Raw genomic sequence first — 18,943 nt, 5'->3', positions numbered from 1 at the left:
GGCTGTCTGAGAAGTTAACTGTGAGATTGTAATGTTAGAACGTGCTGGCTGGGGGCAGTAAATGGACCCAAGAGCAAAATGGGAACCACTTCAGGCTGAGAAAATTAGTGGTCGGGAAAACTCAGCTGAGGATTTATTTCAAAATTGAAAGCAGAAGGTTTAAGAATTATGAAGAAGAATTGAGAGATGTGAAGGATGGGTCTACGAGACATAGTATCCAACCAACTTAAGGAACAGACGTAGAAGGAAAAAGCAGCCGGTAGATGCCATCAGCAGTCAGATGGCAAACAGCTTTTCAGTGAGGGAGCTGGTTCCTCTGTAAGTGTCTATTTCATTTTCCCACACCATGAAATGGCACTGCTTCAGTATTTAAGTGGACACCCCGCCTTCTCATTCAGAGGTCCTCGGAATCACTTGACCATTCTTGTTAGGTATAGTGTCATTTTAACACAAAGCTTTTTACACTGTTCATTTGAAAATAATTTCAAACTCTACGTGAAAGTTAAAAGAATAATAATAATCTGTAGAACCCTCATATATTTTCTATCCAGATTTGCCAGATTTTTCTATTAATAACACTTTACCCCTGTATCAGTTCCTTTTTCTTTCTACGTAGGTATGGTAAATGTATTTTAAGACATTTGACAGCCTGATGCATATCTTAACCCACTGAGCTTTTTATAAAAGTGATCTTGACTTTTTCTTTTGCATCTTTAGTCTTGGCAATATGGTTTGTCTGTCTATAAAGAATATTAGGGTTTTGTTTGTCCTTTTTACTTGGTTAATTTAACAAGTTCCTCCCTCCCCCTTTTAATCATGTTTCACTGGGAGTTAAACTGCTTCCCTTATAAATTAGCTGGCGGCTTATGAGAGACATAGCTGCTTGAGTGATACTTCTCCATGACTCATGAATGAATCCCAGCCGTCTTTCCTAAATGTTAAATTCTGGGAGATTTACTCTGTTGCCTTTAATTATGCTGACTGTCATATAATATTCAGTCTTCTATTACACAACTTTTTATTTCAGTGCTGTATCATAGTCAAATCTTAATGTATGAACATTAAGCTATAATTAAGGATCCAGACTTCACATTTCAGCCACAGTTTGTGTATTTGCCAGTAGTGACAACTTTTCCTAGTAGCTGGACATTTCTTTTGATATCCATTTTAAGATGGTTCTAATTTTAGAAGGGTTCAAATGTGGAAAAAAGTATCTTGGGACAACTTTTATTGCAATATTAAAAGAAGAAAACTAGACATATTCTGGTAGATTTTTTGACCTCCCCCCACTCCCATTGTTTTACCGTAAGTCTCAGAGAAGGAATGAGCTTGGGACTGAGATTTCTATGTCTCATCTTTACAGCTGCATGCCCGGACATTGTAGATACTGTATCATTAATTCCTTATAGAGGGACATTTGAACACAGAACATTAAACCCAGCTGTATTTTTATTTCTTTCATTTATTGAACAGATATTGTGGGCATCTTATCAGTTGGATCCTCTGGGAAGTGCATGCCAGAGTGGGGTTAGAAGAATAAGATGTTTACACGGGGAAATAACTATGGGAAAAAAGGGAGATGAAGCAGAAGTGGGTATGGAACACCTCTGGATTGAGATGCAGGGCTAGCCCCTGTGAAAGGAGAGGGGGAAGGAAGGACAGTTGGGTGGAGCAGACTACCGTGCAGCTATGGGAAAGTCTTGGCCAGCCCAGCAGGGAACTCTGGTGCAGAGCAGGACTGCTGGGGAGTCTGTACTGGCCAGGAACAGAGAACCTACTTATCGCTGCTGTGCTCAGTCCTGGGCTGGCGTTGCCTGCAAAGTGGGTGGCCTCTGCTTGGAAACTGAGGCAGATTCTCTGGACAGTTGCAGCCAGAAGTGGTCAGCTGCCTGCTCTCCTGTGCAGGGTCTCTCTGGAAGGGAGATCTGAGTAGCGCACCTCCCTAGCCCCACAAGCCACTTACCTATCAGGCACTGTTTGAATCTTCAGTCTGCTACTTGGTCTGAATATGAACCTGGGCAAGTTGCCTAACTTGCAAATTTTTGTTGTTACTGTTTTAGAAAAAAAAGAATAGTATCGGTTTCATAGTGTTCTTGTGAGGAGTGAATGAGTGTGTATCCACACAAAGGAGAAAGGATGCTCAACATCACTAATCATTAGAGAAATGCAAATCAAAACTACAGTGAGGTATCACCTCATACCAGTCAGAATGGCCATCATCAAAAAATCTACAAACAATAAATGCTGGAGAGGGTGTGGAGAAAAGGGAACCCTCTTGCACTGTTGGTGGGAATGTAAATTGATACAGCCACTATGGAGAACAGTATGGAGGTTTCTTAAAAAACTAAAAATAGAACTACCATATGACCCAGCAATCCCACTACTGGGCATACACCCTGAGAAAACCATAATTCAATGAGTCATGTACCACAGTGTTCATTGCAGCTCTATTTACAATAGCCAGGACATGGAAGCAACCTCAGTGTCCATCGACAGATGAATGATAAAGAAGATGTGGCACATATATACAATGGAATATTCCTCAGCCATAAAAAGAAACGAAATTGAATTATTTGTAGTGAGGTGGATGGACCTAGAGTCTGTCATACAGAGTGAAGTAAGTCAGAAAGAGAAAAACAAATAAATACCGTATGCTAACACACACATACATATATATATATATAGAATCTAAAAAAAAAGTTCTGATGAACCTAGGGGCAGGACAGGAGTAAAGACACAGATGTGAAGAATGGACTTGAGGACACGGTGAGGGGGAAGGGTAAGCTGGAACGAAATGAGAGAATAGCACTGACATATATACACTACCATATGTGAAATAGATGGCTAGTGGGAAGCAGCTGCATCACATGGGGAGATCAGCTCAGTGCTTTGTGACCACCTAGAAGGGTGGGATAGGGAGGGTGGGAGGGAGACTCAAAAGGGAGGGGATATGGGGATATATGTATACATGTAGCTGATTCACTTTGTTATACAGCAGTAACTAACACAACATTGTAAAGCAATTATACTCCAATAAAGATGTTAAAAAAAATGGCTGCATGATAGAATCTCTCAAATGTCCACCATTATGATTTTTTTTGTGTGTGTGTGGGGATGTGGTGACAGTCAAGTTGGAAAAGATCCCTACGCTTTATGAGTTTTTACCTTGTCGTGGGAGACATGGTAAATAGGCAAGTATCTGAAGAGTAATTTCCGATAATGAAAAGTGCTGTTAAAACAAGGTGATATGGGCTTCCCTGGTGGCGCACTGATTAAGAATCCGCCTGCCAATGCAGGGGACACGGGTTCGATCTCTGGTCCAGGAAGATTCCCCATGCCGTGGAGCAACTAAGCCTGTGTGCCACAACTACTGAGCCTGTGCTCTAGAGCCTGCGAGTCACAACTACTGAAGCCTGTGTGCCTAGAGCCCAGAATCTGCAACGAGAGAAGCCACCACAATGAGAAGCCCGCGCGCAGCAATGAAGACCCAATGCAGCCATAAACAAGTAAATAAATTTATTTTAAAAAAATGATATGACAATATGACAGTGAGGGCAAAACATTTTTTGACACATGGGGACTGAAGCATAACACCCAGAATTTTTTCTGCAGGAATGAATGAATGGATGAATGAATGCATCCAATTAACAGAAGGACACAATGGTGAACAAACTGATAATACTGGGGACAAAATGTGTGTAATTGCTGATGGCATGCGGAATTAAATGTGATTTTAAAATAAAGATTATTCAAATTGATGGAGAGTTTTGAAATCCAGTAGATACTCTTATTCTTACTTGCTAGGAGGAATTAATTTAGAAATCAGCATGATTTTCATTTGCCTGAAAACAGAATAAGCCGAGACAGAGTACACTAAAACAGGAGTTGGCAAACTTTTTCGGTAAAGGGCCAGATAGTAAATATTTTAGACTTCCCTGGCCAGACAGTCTCTGTTGGCATTGCTCAAGTCTGACGTCATAGCATCAAAGCCGCTGTAGACAATATGTGAACAAATGGGCATGTTCGTGTTCCAATAAAACTTTAAGAAATTTGAGTTTCGTAGATTTTTTCATGTATCATAAAATATTATTCTTTTGGTTTTCCTTCAACCATTAAAAACATAAAAACCATTTTAGAGCCCATGGGCTGTCAAGCAGACAGGTGGCGGGTTGGATTTGGCTGCCCCCAAGAGAACGTGGGGAGTAACCAGTTTTCATTAGTGGGATAAATGAAGCAAAGCGTTAAACATTTACTTTTGAGGAGGTAACATTTATGATTTTAACTTATCACAGTTGACCCTAAAGGTTTAGGCTGTGTGCCCGTTGAGGTTAGTGACTCAGAAGTGTAGCCTAGCCATATTGCCTCTTTTTCTTGCTCTTGATCAAGATGTAGCGGTAACAGGTGTTATTCTACATGATAAATCTGGTACAGAATCCATTTGTATTATTATTTGAGCAAATCAGAAATGTCAAGGGATGGTAACTTTTAATATGTAAATGTATGCCCTCAGTCTTCAGTATGTCTCTGGTCTTTCTATATTGAATACCTAAAGAGCTTCCCAGCCTCACATTCTGCATGGTATCCATTTAATGGATAACTTAACCCAATCCCATATTCCTCGGACCAACTTAAATATCCAGTAATTAGCTTTTATAGTGCAATGAATAATTTTGTTATCTAAATATATAACTGATATATAACATATGTACTGTATTTTGCACATGTGTAAGTATGTCTTTAGGGTAAATTTCCAGAAGGAATAAATGAATCAAATATTATATATGCATTTGTGTTTTTGCCCGCCATAGTGATTTTACTGATTTAGAGCAAAATATGAGTGGCTGTTTCTCTCCGAATATAAAATGTGTTATCACATCTTTCCCTATTCGGATAAGTGATTTATGCTGTCTTATTTTAGTAATTTACATTTCTCTTGTGATTGAGGTTGTATATCCCGTCATATGATTATGATCCATTAGTGTTTACTTTTTTTTTTTTTTTTTTTTTTTTTGCGGTACGCGGGCCTCTCACTGTTGTGGCCTCTCCCGTTGTGGAGCACAGGCTCCGGACGTGCAGGCTCAGCGGCCATGGCCCACGGGCCCAGCCACTCCGTGGCATGTGGGATCTTCCCGGACCGGGGCACGAACCTGTGTCCCCTGCATCGGCAGGCGGACTCTCAACCACTGCACCACCAGGGAAGCCCCATTAGTGTTTAGTTTTATTGAACTATCTTTTCACGGCCTTTGCTAGATTTCCTATAGGGAATTTTTTTTTTTAAAGAGCTCTTTATATATTTGGGGAATTAGTCCTTTGTCTTTGATAGTAGATGTAAATATTGTTTATATTGTAACATTAAAAATGTCAAAAAGGAGGTTTTTTTTAATGGTCATTTTTTAAATACTTTATTATTTTTTGGCTGTGTCGTGTCTTAGTTGCGGCATGTGGGATCTTTCGTTGTGGCGCACGGCTTCTCTTTAGTTGTGGTGTGTGGGTTTTCTCTCTCTAGTTGTGGTGTGTGGGCTTAGTTGCCCTGCGGCATGTAGGAGCTTAGTTCCCCAACCAGGGATCGAACCCGCGTCCACTGTATTGGAAGGCGGATTCTTTACCATTGGACCACCAGGGAAGTCCCAAAAAAGAAGTTTTTAAAATATACTACATTTAAAAACATAGTCCCATTTGCGCCTTTCCTTAGTTCTGGAAAATCTTTGGTTATTATGCTTGTAAATCTACCTGCCTTCCATTTTATTTTATTTTTTCCCTCTCTTTCTGAGACTGCCCTTGTTTTCACATGACCCTCTGTGTCCTCTTCCCTTCTCTTCTGGGACACTTGTCATTGGCTTTAGGGCCCACCCTAATCCAGGACAATCTCCTCTCTTGACAATCTCAAACCCTTAACTTCCATTGCAAACAGCCTTTTTCTAATTAAGGTCACATTTACAGGTTCTGGAGGGATGTATCTTTTTGAGGAACACCATTCAACCCACTCTGATGACCCTATTTGATTATTTATGTTTTTTTTTTCCTTCAGGAAATTATATTGCCTTTAAGAATTATATTCCTAACGTTTACTCTGAATATTTAATGCTCTTGAAATATATTTTCATTTCCTCTCAAAAGGAAAATTATTCTGTGTCTTCTGCCATACAGGGTGTGGATCCTGTGAACAGCATTCCATTCTGGGAGCTGGAATAGCATGCAACTGAGAAATTGTAATGCTTAATTTTTATTTCTTTCTGCTCCATAAAGTTTTGATTTTTTTAAAAAACATGTCTGCATTTAAGTCTTACTCCTTTTTTCATGTTTCAGCATACGTGATATACTGAACTAACTTGTTTCTGTGTTAAATGGTAGCAATGGACAACAAACTCTTCTTGTATTTAAATTCAAGAGGTGTTGTCTATAGATAATGTGGTGATAACATCATTAGTATAGAACAGAAATGGGTATGTATAATAAGCTTTATAACTCTGGTCAAGTTTTATATTTTTCATTTAGTTACCTCCTAGAAAGTTTGAAATTTTAAAGATGTCAGCAAAAATATTGAGTATGAATAGGTTTTAGGTTTATGTGTTACGTGATACTATGCATTTGCTAGTTCCACAGTACCTCCGTCTCAAAATTGAGTGTAAAAGCTGTCTGAAGAGTAGATTTATTCACACCGATCCTGTTTTCTTGCACAAGATCCTTTAACACATCAAGTAATATGTAGACTGAATATATTGAAACTGTTTTTAAGGTTACAGTTATAACTTTTTAAGTGTGATGAAATGTCTTCCCTTTTACTCTCAATAAAATCTATCATTAATTCTGCTAAAGCCTTTATGACTGAGCAAATGACAGTCCTTTTGCTGAAGCAATACCGAATCTAAGTGAGTATAATTCAGTTACAACCCTGGCAGTTTTTCCCAAGCTACTTCTATATGTGGGTTTCATTCTTCATTCAGAAACAGGATAGCAGTGGCACTGAGCTTGGTAGATTGTGTTGTTTTCCTTTGTTTCCTTAGTTTTGGTTTATTGGTTGTAAATTCTCAGTCACCATCAAGTTCGACAGCTTTGCTCATTACAACATGAATAATTATAGAAAATTAAAAGAAGCTGGAAGGAGCTTGGTGATCATTCTGGCCTAATCTTTTCTGTCTTAAAATTGATGAAATGAAGTCTACCTAGAAAAGTGAAGTGACTTGTCACAGATGGAATCATTTATTACTTGTGAGGTCTCAATTAAAACCTTGGGCTCTAGATATCAACACTATTGTTCTTTGCACTACTGCCTTTTAAGTTGCAAATAGTCACTACATAAATCTTTTTTTTTTTTTTTGGCGGTATGCGGGCCCCTCACTGTTGTGGCCTCTCCCATTGCGGAGCACAGGCTCCGGATGCGCAGGCTCAGCGGCCATGGCTCACGGGCCTAGCCCCTCCGCGGCATGTGGGATCTTCCCGGACTGGGGCACGAACCCGTGTCCCCTGCATCGGCAGGTGGACTCTCAACCACTGCGCCACCAGGGAAGCCCCATAAATCTTTTTGGAATGTAAATAAGAAATGCGAGTCTTAAATCTCAAAGCACAAATAAAGTATTCCTTACTTCAGTGTTTATTTCTAAGATATAATTATACTCAAAATTAAGTCAATTTCAAGCTGTACTTGGTAATTAAGATTCTTAGGTTTATCATCAGAAAGTATATTTTAAAAATAAGAGTTATTCTAGATATTTCAAAAGATACTGCAAGATTATAAAGAATAAAAGAGAAGTAGAAACCTCATCACTAAGATAGTGATCATTATGATGTATTTCTTCCAAGTCTTTTTTTTGTCTCTGCATTCTTTTCAATCAATGATATCAGTTTTGTTTTCTGCTTTTTAACTGATTGTAAACAATTTCCTTTTTATTAACTTTCCTTTAAAAGCATCATTTTTTAATGGATGTATAACATTTTGTTTTTGGTGTACCATCATTTAACTACTCCTCTTACACAAACTGAACTCTTTGGTACTTTCCAATTTTTGTCTGTTATAAATCATGTCTGAATAAGGTCATTGAATATATTTTTTGTCAGATTTGGTAACTTGTTAGCTTAGGATCAGTGCCTATTTAGGAAAGCAAGCCTGGTGGCTCTTGGGTGTGGACTGCTAGGCAGCTGGAGAAATATTGTTCCAGTGACCTTGTGGCCACGTCCAAGTCCAAGTTTGCTTTTGCCCGTGCCTACCACCTTACTTGAAATAACCTTTTGTAATTTTGATTAGAGAAAATGGTGTTTTAATTGGCTTTTTTTGAATTTGAATTTTGTTTTAAGATTACATATGCTTAGTTAAAATGAACAAAGTCTTATAGTTCATGCTCTTGGTCTTTTTAATGTGAATATTGCCCAAAGGTGTAAGAATGGAATATTAAGCTTTATATTGGCGCCTAAATTCTGTCTTTGCTGATTGAGTATGTGGAGTTCACATTCCAACTTGCATTTCTGAATGTGATTATGATGTTCATTTCTTTTTTGCTAAGTGTAAATTCCTTGAGGATACGAATCATTTTTCACTTGCATTTAAAAAAATTTTTATTGGAGCATAGTTGACTTATAACGTTGTGTTAGCTTCAGGTGTACAACGAAGTGAATCAGTTATACATATACATATATCCACTCTTTTTTAGATTCTTTGCCCATATAGGCCATTACAGAGTATTGGGTAGAGTTCCCTGTGCTGTACAGTTGGTCCTTATTAGTTATCTATTTTATATATAGTAGTGTGTATATGTCAATCCCAATCTCCCAATTTATCCCTCCCCCCTTCCCCCCAACCCGGCATGTTTTTGATCACCATCCTTGCTTTAGTAACAGCTTGGAGAGAGAAAATACTACATAGTAATGTACTTTGATTGCCAGATACATCTTGATTTCAGAAACATTAAAATGAGGGAAGATGTGTGTCTTAGAACCAAGGAAATAGAACCTTAAACTTAATACTCACTGAGTATGTTAGGCATTTTCTGCTTTCTTTCTAGAGTTATATGAGGTAGATACTGTTCTTCCCATTTATGAATGACGAATTCTGTTACAGAGAAATGTAGTGACTTGCCCAAGACTAGTGTAATTTGAAAGTGATAGAGCTGGCCTTTAAGCACAAGTACGCTTGACTTTAGAAGCCCCTAATCATCTCACCAAAATGCTGTGAAATGTTAACCTGCATTAGCGGGATTAAAAAAAAAAATTGTACTTAAAGCCAAAGAAAATCAGTCAAATGGCTGATTTTGCTTGTTTTCATACACATAGTGGATTTTTTTTTAAAAGAAAGATGAGAGTAGACAAAATGAAAATGAATACCTGAAATCTTACGACCCAGGGGTGTTGTCTGTTAACATTTGTTTATACAGTGTTGCACCGTCCCAGGTGGGGGGCAGCACTCAGCCTGTACGCAGTGTGAGGGTGCCCCTGAAGTTGCAACACTGTGTGGGATGGAGAATTTTCTGCTGAAATGCCAGTAAGAGTGGCTCTTGACCAACGTTGGTGTATATTGAAGAATGTGGGGTTTGGAGTGGAGCGTGCCGGGGTTCACATCTGCCTCTGCCTCCGCTAGTGTGATCTTGGGCCATTAATTTAACTTTTCTATGCCTTGGTGTTTTCATTTACCTTATCTGGGTGTCATTCCCCCAAGTAAGGTAGCTTTTGCATTTTCTCCTGTATGGAAATTACGTACATACGAACGAGTTCCGTTCCTAGAGTGCGTTGTTAAGTCCAGTTTGTCCTTAAGTCCAACAGAGTTAGCCTAGGTACCCAGCTAACACAATTGGCTCTACAGTACTATACTGTAATAGGTTTATAATACTTTTCACACAAATAATACATAAACAACAAACACAAAAAATAAAACATTTTTAATCTTACAGCACAGTACCTTGAAAAGTACAGCAGTACAGGACAACAGCTGGCATACAGGGCTGGCATCGAGTGAACAGGCAAGAAGAGTTACTGACTGGAGGAGGGAGAGGAGGTGGGAGATGGTAGAGCTGAAGGATCGTCAGCAATAGGAGACGGAGGGCAAGCTGCTGTTTCACTCACACCTGACGTTGACGGCACAGGTTCTGGTTCCTTGCTGGATTCAATTCTATCTACCCTCTTGAAAAAACGATCCAGTGCTGTCTGGATAGTAGGTCTTTTTTTCACTTCATAGATGACATGGTAGCACTGGATTGCATTCTGAATGGCTGCTGCAACCTTCGTGTACCGTTCTATGATCGGGTCCTGTGCCTCAAAAACTAGCAGTGTCTCCTGAAGTAAAGAAAATCTCCATGCCATTTCCTGTGTCGTAAATCTCTTCAGTTACTTCTTCCTTTTGTCTCTCTTAGTCCTTTCTCTGGGCCTCCAATTCCATCAGGTCTTCATTAAAAGCGCAACCACTTGTGCAACACATGGGCGCATCTTTGAAAGTTCACAACTTGAAGGTTCGTACGTAGGGGACTTACTGTGTTGGCATCCAAGCTGCAAAAGGAGCGTAGTTACAAAGCCTTGAGAAGAAGCAAGGTCATGTACACATTGTCTGCTCTTAGGCAAGTCCTGCCAACTAGGACTTCTTTTAAATCTTTTTTTTTGTTTCCAGTTCATTTTTTTTAAGAGCATCGTCCTAATACATGAGATGTAGTATTGTAATACAGCTATCTGTGTCTGTGCGTGTGTGCAAAAAGCATATTTTCACACAATACAGATTTGTATATGGTTAAGTTACAAGTAATATTCAGCATTATTGAAATGGTATCTAGAAGATACTGTATTTCTTTTAAAGTCAGTATTTTGTAGAGCACTTGTTCTGCATTTTTCTGTTTCCAGTTTTTAAGTATTCAACTTATGTAAGTTGATTAATTATGTAAATGTACGTGGCATTCTTTATTTTTATTCTGAACTTAAGAGCTATTTTGTGTTGACTTCTCTCCCTTTTTATTTCAAAATTTTTGGTTCAATGTGACAGGAACAATTTAAGATGTGACAAGATGTGCAAGTTAGCTATTTTGGGTCGTTTCTCAGAGAAAGAAGCTCCTTTTTTTTTGTCAGGCATCTCAAAAATTCTTTGGGTAATAAATGACTTCTTAGAATTCCTCATATTTAGATTTAAACCTAACAAGCTAAATTACTTTGATATTGATGGTGTACATATATTAGGCAACTTACTTTTTTTTTTTTTTTGTCATTTTTAGGATTCTGAGTAACAATAAAATATCCGAGCTGAAGAATGGCTCATTTTCGGGGTTAAGTCTCCTTGAAAGATTGTGAGTATTCTTTTATTATCATCTCTTATTGGTATTTTATTCACTGCACTTTCATTGTAAGTCTGTTACTAAACTCTCAACTTTTCAAAATAAAAATTGAGTTTTCCCAATATTTTATTATAAAACATCTCAGAATTGCATTTTAAAAAACAATTCATTAAAGCACAGAAGTGCAGACTTGCTGTAAAGGGCCAGATATTAAATAATTTAGGCTTTGTGGGCCATATGGTCTCTGTCACAGTGACCCAGTTATGCCAGTATCTTGAGAATGCATACACGAATCAATGTGGATGTGACTTTATTTACAAAACAGGCCATGCATGATAGTGGCTTTTAAAGCCTCAATGCTATTTTGAAATTCTGTCATAATGTTTATGCCTTATAAGATAGTCCAGTAGAATCAAAAAAAAAAAAAAACACATCCAGGAGAAGTACTTTTGGATAAACTTTGACTGTCTTATTCAGCCGTCTTTGAATGTGATAATTCTGTTTTGTTTAATGATGAGGTCTAGTTTGCTTCTGATAAGATGTGGGACAAGTAGCACTTAGTTTTTGCCTTGGTGAGTTTTTAATGGATTAAAAATGGATATTTAATTGCTTGTGCGCTGAATGCTATTCTAGGATCACGTTTCAAATTCGCATATTACTCATACACTTAGGATAACGTTTCCGATACATCAGGGAGCCAGTCACAGTGAGCATCTCCATTTCTGTTGGATAACAGACTTTCCTCATTTTCTTAGTTCTCTTTGCTTCACTTTTTCTCCTTCTGTGTGCCTTTCCTTGACTGTTTTACTTAGTGTCTTCTGCCACAGTTGAATCCCACAGGACTTTATTGCTTTGATCACAGATGTGTTATTTAAGCATGTAACATCCAGAGTTCTTCATCCTTTTATGTAGGTCTGTCCTTTTCATTAAGATCAAACATCTTTAAATTAGGCTTTATATATATGTGTGTGTGTGTGTGTGTGTGCATTTACATATACATATATAGCAATGCACTCATGTATGCATATGTATACATATAAACATGGGTATGTATACACATGTGTGTACACACACAGCTGTAAAATGATCTCGGCACAGCAGTGCTTAATTCTCAGATTTTCTTTTTTTCTGTTTTCATTCAAGCCCTCCTGTTCTGTTCCACATAGTCCATGTGCTTCAGAGGATGCTGGCTGCACCTCATTTCTAGGCCTTATCTTGATAGGAGAGTCCACACACATTCCATGGTCACTGGTTCAGGAATGGGCATTTGACCCAATTTAACTGAGTTGAGATTTGCTTGGGGCTTTGGGGAGAGGAATTTCCTCACTTTCATCAGAAAAGATGCTTGTACTTCTGGTACAGAAGCCACCGTGCTGCGGGCTTTGGGCCGGAGCCGACACTGAGGAGTGTGGGGTAGGCCCATCAGGGTGAGCGTAGGGGAGCTGGCGGGACCTCGCCGAAGTATGACTCCCTCTGGACTGTTAGAGTTGAATGAGGCAGCCTGTTCCTGTTTGGTTTTCTGTTCCTTGCAAGAAGAGTCATTGTGCCTGACAGATACCCTTAGCATGTAGCACATTGTCAGGCCTTGAGTAGGTGCTCAGAATGATGGCAGGGTCAGTGCGGTTTGCCCTTTCCAAGGAAGGATGACAGGCACTCCTAGGTGATAAGTGGTGTCTGTTGTGTTTAGAAACACAAGTTACTTTTGGCACCAGGATTGCTGTGGTGGTTCATGTACATCCGAAGTGTGGACAGCATAGCTAAAGTTCTGTGCTATGGTGTGAATTACCATCCTTTCTACATTTATTTTTTAATTTCCTTTGTCTTTGGCCTTATTTTCAGCCATTTGTTGAAAATAAATCCCTGTACATGTTAGAAACGTTAGGCTGCCAGCAACATATTAGATGATATTAAAATGTTGCTATTGTTTTCAGCCAGGGGGCTGTTTATACCAGAATCCCAGAACACCATCTCTCTTATATAGGGCCAGAGAGAAACACACACACGTGTACAGTTATGCATGTATATATGTACATATATGTATATACATGTACATATACGTGTATGTATATACACACACACACACTGGGGGACTTTGAAAGACTGTTACATTGATGGGGGCTTCAGCCTGAAATCCCAGTGATGACTCTGGGACTGGGCTTCCTCTGTCCGGGATCATCTTTACCTAAGCATGCCCTATGCTTGGCATTTTCTATGTACACTTCCAAGCCTAGGCCTGAACCTTGGCCTTAACCACTGCCATGGAGGAGGGTCGCGCATGCCTGGGGGGATGGCTGCTTCTCACACTGTCTTTGCAGGAGAGCCGCCCACTTGAGACAGAAGGGGACAGGGATGGTAGAGCTAGGCTCCGACTGCAGTCTTGGAAGACTTGGCCCCGAGAAGGAAGGAGAGGGTCAAGCGTCCCAGAGGAAGCACCCCACCCACAGGGCCTTCCTCTGTGGGCACGAGCCGAGTGGTGCTCCTTCCTCCTCCACGTTCCTCCTGGGACCAGAGGCTGCAAAGGGCCCCGCGGCCTCTCGTGGAAATGCCCCTGGCCTTTGTTTCACTTGATTTCCAGAGCACAAGGTAGACCAAAGAGAGCCCTTAGCCAGTTGCTTGACCCTTTTGTGGGAGTTCACTACCCAAGGCTGATTGCCGGCTTCTAGACCTTCCCTAGCGCTGCCCCATTATTCCACCTGGGCTTGGAAGTAGGGTGTTGGGGCAGGGGCCTCGGAGAGGAAGGTGTGGGAGAGGACTGGGGGCTTTCCTTCCCCTAGGGCACAGCACCATCTTTCGTATTTATAGTTTCTACCATGTTGCTGCTTTCTGATTTGGTTTGCTAATTTTAAAGCCTCTCTAAGTTTAGTACTTTCCATACCAACTCCTTGAACAATCTCTTCATTCATACTTTCTGCTGTTTCCATAATGCTTCTCATTTTCCCTCTCTGCCTGGTTACCTAGCTTTCTAACCTGCTCTGTGTCTTTGCACTGCTGTCCTCATCCTGCGGCTGAACCCAAAGAATATCTCTTGTACCCCTCTGTGATTTTCATCCCTGTAAGATGCTTCTCGTGGACTCCAGTTTGCTTCTGGCTCTTACACGATCAATAGTGTATCTAGGTGGCTTCTCTTCCAGGACTGCAGAGACTTTAGGACTTTGTGTCTGAAATAGAGCCCCAAACAATCTCTGTGAGTGTAATCATTGTACTGGTTTGCTAGGGCTGCCGTAACGAGTACCCCAGACTGGGTGGCTTAAATAACGAACATTTGTTTCCTCACAGTTCTGAGGGCTGGAAGTTCAAGATCAAGGCCCTGGCAGAGTTGGTATTTTCTAAGGGCCATGAGAGGAGGATCTGTTCCAGGCTTCTCTCCTTGGCTTATAGGTTTCCATCTGTTTTCCTCTGGTGTCTTCACGAAGTCTTCCCTGTGTGTGTGTCTGTGTCCTAATCTCCCCTTCTTGTAAGGACACCAGTCATATTGGATTAAGGCCCACCCGTGTGACCTCATTTTAACTTAATTACCTCTTTAAAGACCCTGTCTCCAAATACAGTCACATTTTGAGATACTGCAGATTATGACTTCAATATAAGACAGTTGGGGGGACACAGTTCAGCCTGTGACAATGATGTAGCATTTTGATAGATTAACAGATGTGTATTTTCCCTGCCTGTTTCCTAATTACTCTACCTCAGGAGAAGGGATGACAAAACAGAAAAAAGGACTCAGTTTTTGACCAGTGAGTTCCTGAAGTCCTACCCTAAATGTAAAAAAGAGGTTTGAAACAGATTTAAAAAAGAAAGAAAGAAAGAAAGAGAAAATTCCTCTTCACCTCAATACACCTTCCCTGGGCTACCTGGAGAGTTAGAGGGAGTATAGAAAGAGCTTACATGTTGGTGGGTCCCCAGGAAAGGGCTCTGTCTTTGCTCGCCTCCCCATCCCTACCTGGGATGAGGGGAGAGAGGGAAAAAGATCACATGAAACCAATATAAGGTTCTGGATCCAAGGGCAAGGGGCATCTGAGGCTTCTTTCCTGGGGAAGCAAAATCCCAATTTCGCAGGATCCAGCATGATGTAGAGCAGGAGAACTGGTCATGTGGCCATTGAGGCATATGGGCTAGGACCCTCTGTTAGAGTTTCCCAGGGGAGCAGCGGAATAGCCACTGGGGTTGTTAGCAGAGAGAGAGAGGGAGAGAGAGCGAGCCTGCTGGTTTGCCAAGGAAGTGCTTTAGAAGTGTCCTGAGCTGCTTTGGGGGAACCCAACTTAAGACATAGCTAGCCAAATAAATGACTTCATGTTTGTATAATGACATCATTTTCAAAATTTTCAAAATCACCTGAAAACACTGTAGCGAACTTTATTCCTTCAACACTCGCCCTTCAGTCTCTCTCCCTAAGTCTTCCAAATGCAAAACCTGAGAGCTTTCTTTGCTCCATTGCTGGAATGAAAGCTGCCCCACTCTCCCACCCCTGTCTCAGCAACCCTCAAACAGTGACTGAAAGCAGATGGTGGGTAACCACCCCAAGAGAAACGACCCTGAGTGTGTTCTAGGCTGCCTTCCACAGGTGCCCAGGGGGCTGAGCATCAGTTGAGCACAGCAGAGATCGCCTCAACAATGCCCCCTTTATTGGTTCTCTTCTCTTCCTGGGCTCACTAACTTTCTTGTTAGTGTGTTCTGAGGTCCCTTCCTGAATAAAGCCACTTGCACTGACACGCCGCCTGGGAGAATTCTGCCTGAAAGACATAGCCAGCCAAATGTTTGCAGCCTGCTTTGGCTAGTTAGAGACCCCTGAAAATGAGAACAAACAAATCAAACAACTTAAAAATATGGCAGAAAAGGATGTGGTGTAAAAAGCAAGTGATAGGTCAAGAAATTATTCAGACTAGGGCCCAAACTTTAAAGCTCTGGCCTTAAAATTACTGTAGCCAAGCCATGCAGAATAAGGGATAGGCTTAGTAGTGTGGGGTAGGGCACGTAGGGTAGAATAACAGGGCTGGCTGGGTTGAGCTAGCTAGCAGATAAGCCCCAGAGATCGAGTAAACCTGCAAGGCAAGCTCTCCTGGCAGTTCTTTTGGGATGAAGAATGGACTTCTTAAGAGGATTAATTTTCTCTTTTTTTTCTTTTTTTTGGATGTATTAAGTGTTCCACAAAGTAAAACAGGTGCAGGTGGACACACTCCTACAGACTCCATCTAGAATGGATCCTTTTTCTTTAGGCTTACCACTTTGTTCTTCTAAATGTTTGGTTTTCATTTGAGAGCTTGCTTGTTTTCCATCATTCGTATTGGGTTGGCCAAAAAGTTCCTTCGGTTTTAAAGTAAAACTAAAAGACACATTTTTCATTTTCACCAAGAACTTTATTGAACAGTGTATTCACTGTTTTGTTCCACTACTTTCTGCCATTTTTCAGGCAACTTCATACTTCCATCTTCCCAAAGCTTTTTATCTTTTTGAGCAAAGAACTGTTCAAGGTCCCTTTTACAGTCTTCCAGGGAATTGGAATTTTTTCCATTAAGAGAATTTTGTAAAGACCAAAATAAATGGAAATCCAAAGAGGCAATGTGTGGTGAATATGGCGGATGAATCAGAACTTCCCAGCCAAGCTGTAACAGTTTTTGCCTGGTCATCAAAGAAACATGCGGTCTTGTGTTATCCTCATGGAAGATTATGCGTTTTCTGTTGACTAATTCTGGACGCTTTTCGTCGAGCACTACTTTCAGTTGACCTAATTGGGAGCAGTACTTGTTGGAATTAATTGTTTGGTTTTCTGGAAGGAGCTCATCATAGAGGACTCCCTTCCAATCCCACCATATACACAACATCACCTTCTTTGGATGAAGACTGGCCTTTGGTGTGGTTGGTGGTGGTTCATTTCGCTTGCCCCATGATCTCTTCCGTTCCACATTATTGTACCGTATCCACTTTTCATCGCCCGTCACCATTTGTTTTAAAAATGGAACGTTTTCATTACATTTAAGTAGAGAATCGCATGTGGAAATATGCTCAAGAAGGTCTTTTTCGCTTAACTTATGTGGAACCCAAACATCAAATCGATTAACATAACCAGGCTGGTGCAAATGATTTTCAACACATGATTTGGATATTTTGAGTATGTCAGCTATCTCCTGCATGGTATAACATTGATTGTTCTCAATTAATGTCTCAGTTTGATTGCTGTCAACTTCAACTGGTCTACCTGACCATGGAGCATCGTCCAGAGAGAAATCAACAGCACGAAACTTTGCAAACCACTTTTGACATGTTTGATCAGTCACAGCACCATCTCCATACACTGCACAAATCTTTTTTTGTGTTTCAGTTGCGTTTTTACCTTTCTTGAAATAATAAAACAGTATGCTGAAAATGTTGCTTTTTCTCTTCCATCTTCAATATTAAAATGGCTACACAAAAATTCACCAATTTTGATAAGTTTTTTTTTTTTTTGCGGTACGCGGCCCTCTTACTGTTGTGGCCTCTCCCGTTACAGAGCACAGTCTCCGGACGCGCAGGCTCAGCGGCCATGGCTCACGGGCCCAGCCGCGCCGCGGCATGTGGGATCTTCCCGGACCGGGGCACGAACCCGCGTCCCCTGCATCGGCAGGGGGACTCTCAACCACTGCACCACCAGGGAAGCCCAATAAGTGTTTTTTTTTAAACGCATGCTGATATGACAGCTGTCACAATACAATCTAACAAATTGTTTTGAATGAAGTTAAAGACAACTAAGCGCTACTGGAGCCATCTTACGGAAAAAACGGAACGAACCTTTTGGCCAACCCAATATTTGTTTTTGTCCCTTATAAGAAAGTAGCAGAGTGTGTGTGCTTTTTTTTTTTCTTTTTAAGTAGGAATATTTGGATTGAGTTTTTCTTTAATTTAGGGTTTGAGGTTTTTATTTTTAGGACATAATACCTAAATCTTTATGACATCTTAGAAACTAGGTTATGGTCTGCCTTTTTTAAGGATTAATTTGCATTTTTTTAAAAGTGCGTTCAGTGGATAACTGATGTAGATTTATTATATCATGTTAAGTAAAAAGGTAACTGGCCTAATATCAATGCTTGGTACAAATATTGCCTCAACCATTATTAAGTCTTTCCTGAGTAGCTAATTTAAAATTGTTCAACGGATATTTATTTATTTTTATTATTATTTTTCTTTTGTGGTACGTGGGCCTCTCACTGTTGTGGCCTCTCCCGTTGCGGAGCACAGGCTATGGACGCGCAGGCTCAGCGGCGATGGCTCACGGGCCCAGCCGCTCCGCGGCATGTGGGATCTTCCCGGCCCGGGGCACGAACCCGTGTCCCCTGCATCGGCAGGCAGACTCTCAACCACTGCGCCACCAGGGAAGCCCTCAACAGATATTTATTAATAGCCCACACTGTCCTAGGCTTGCAGTTCATTAGTGAACACAGCAGAGGTCCTGTCTTCATGGAGCTTCTGCTGCAGTGGGGAGAAACAGAATAGTAAACATAGCAAGCAGCTTTATAGCATAAGTACAGTTGCCCGGCCCCCCCGCCCAGGGTTCCACCTTCCATGGGTATGGAGGACCCACTGTACTATACCGTTTTATACAAAGGACTTGAGCATCTGTGTTTTGGTATTTGTGGGGGTTCTGGAACTGAGGGATGACCGTACTATGAGTAAAGAAAACATGGAGTGGAGTTTGGGTGTGTCAGCACTGTGTGTGTATGCGAGTTTTGCATGGT

At 40.7% G+C, this 18,943-nt stretch overlaps 1 protein-coding gene across 3 annotated transcripts in view; it reads left to right on the top strand.

The window, feature by feature from the left end:
* The window catches only part of ADGRA3 (adhesion G protein-coupled receptor A3), a 120,708-nt gene that overhangs the window by 20,926 nt on the left and 80,839 nt on the right, over positions 1–18,943 (top strand). For all 3 annotated transcript variants that reach the window (XM_089911716.1, XM_089911715.1, XM_022566699.2), the window contains exon 2: positions 11,181–11,252. In XM_089911716.1, the coding sequence (XP_089767842.1) occupies positions 11,181–11,252 (72 nt within the window). The remainder of the gene's footprint in view (positions 1–11,180; positions 11,253–18,943) is intronic.

The sequence above is a fragment of the Delphinapterus leucas genome, chromosome 5 (assembly GCF_059928025.1).
Source record: "Delphinapterus leucas isolate spDelLeu-1000000601 "Yukka" chromosome 5, BTC_Dleu_Yukka2, whole genome shotgun sequence".
Classification (NCBI taxonomy): domain Eukaryota; kingdom Metazoa; phylum Chordata; class Mammalia; order Artiodactyla; family Monodontidae; genus Delphinapterus; species Delphinapterus leucas.
The sequence above is the reverse complement of the archived record's forward strand: the minus strand, read 5'-3'. Positions and strand labels throughout refer to the sequence as shown.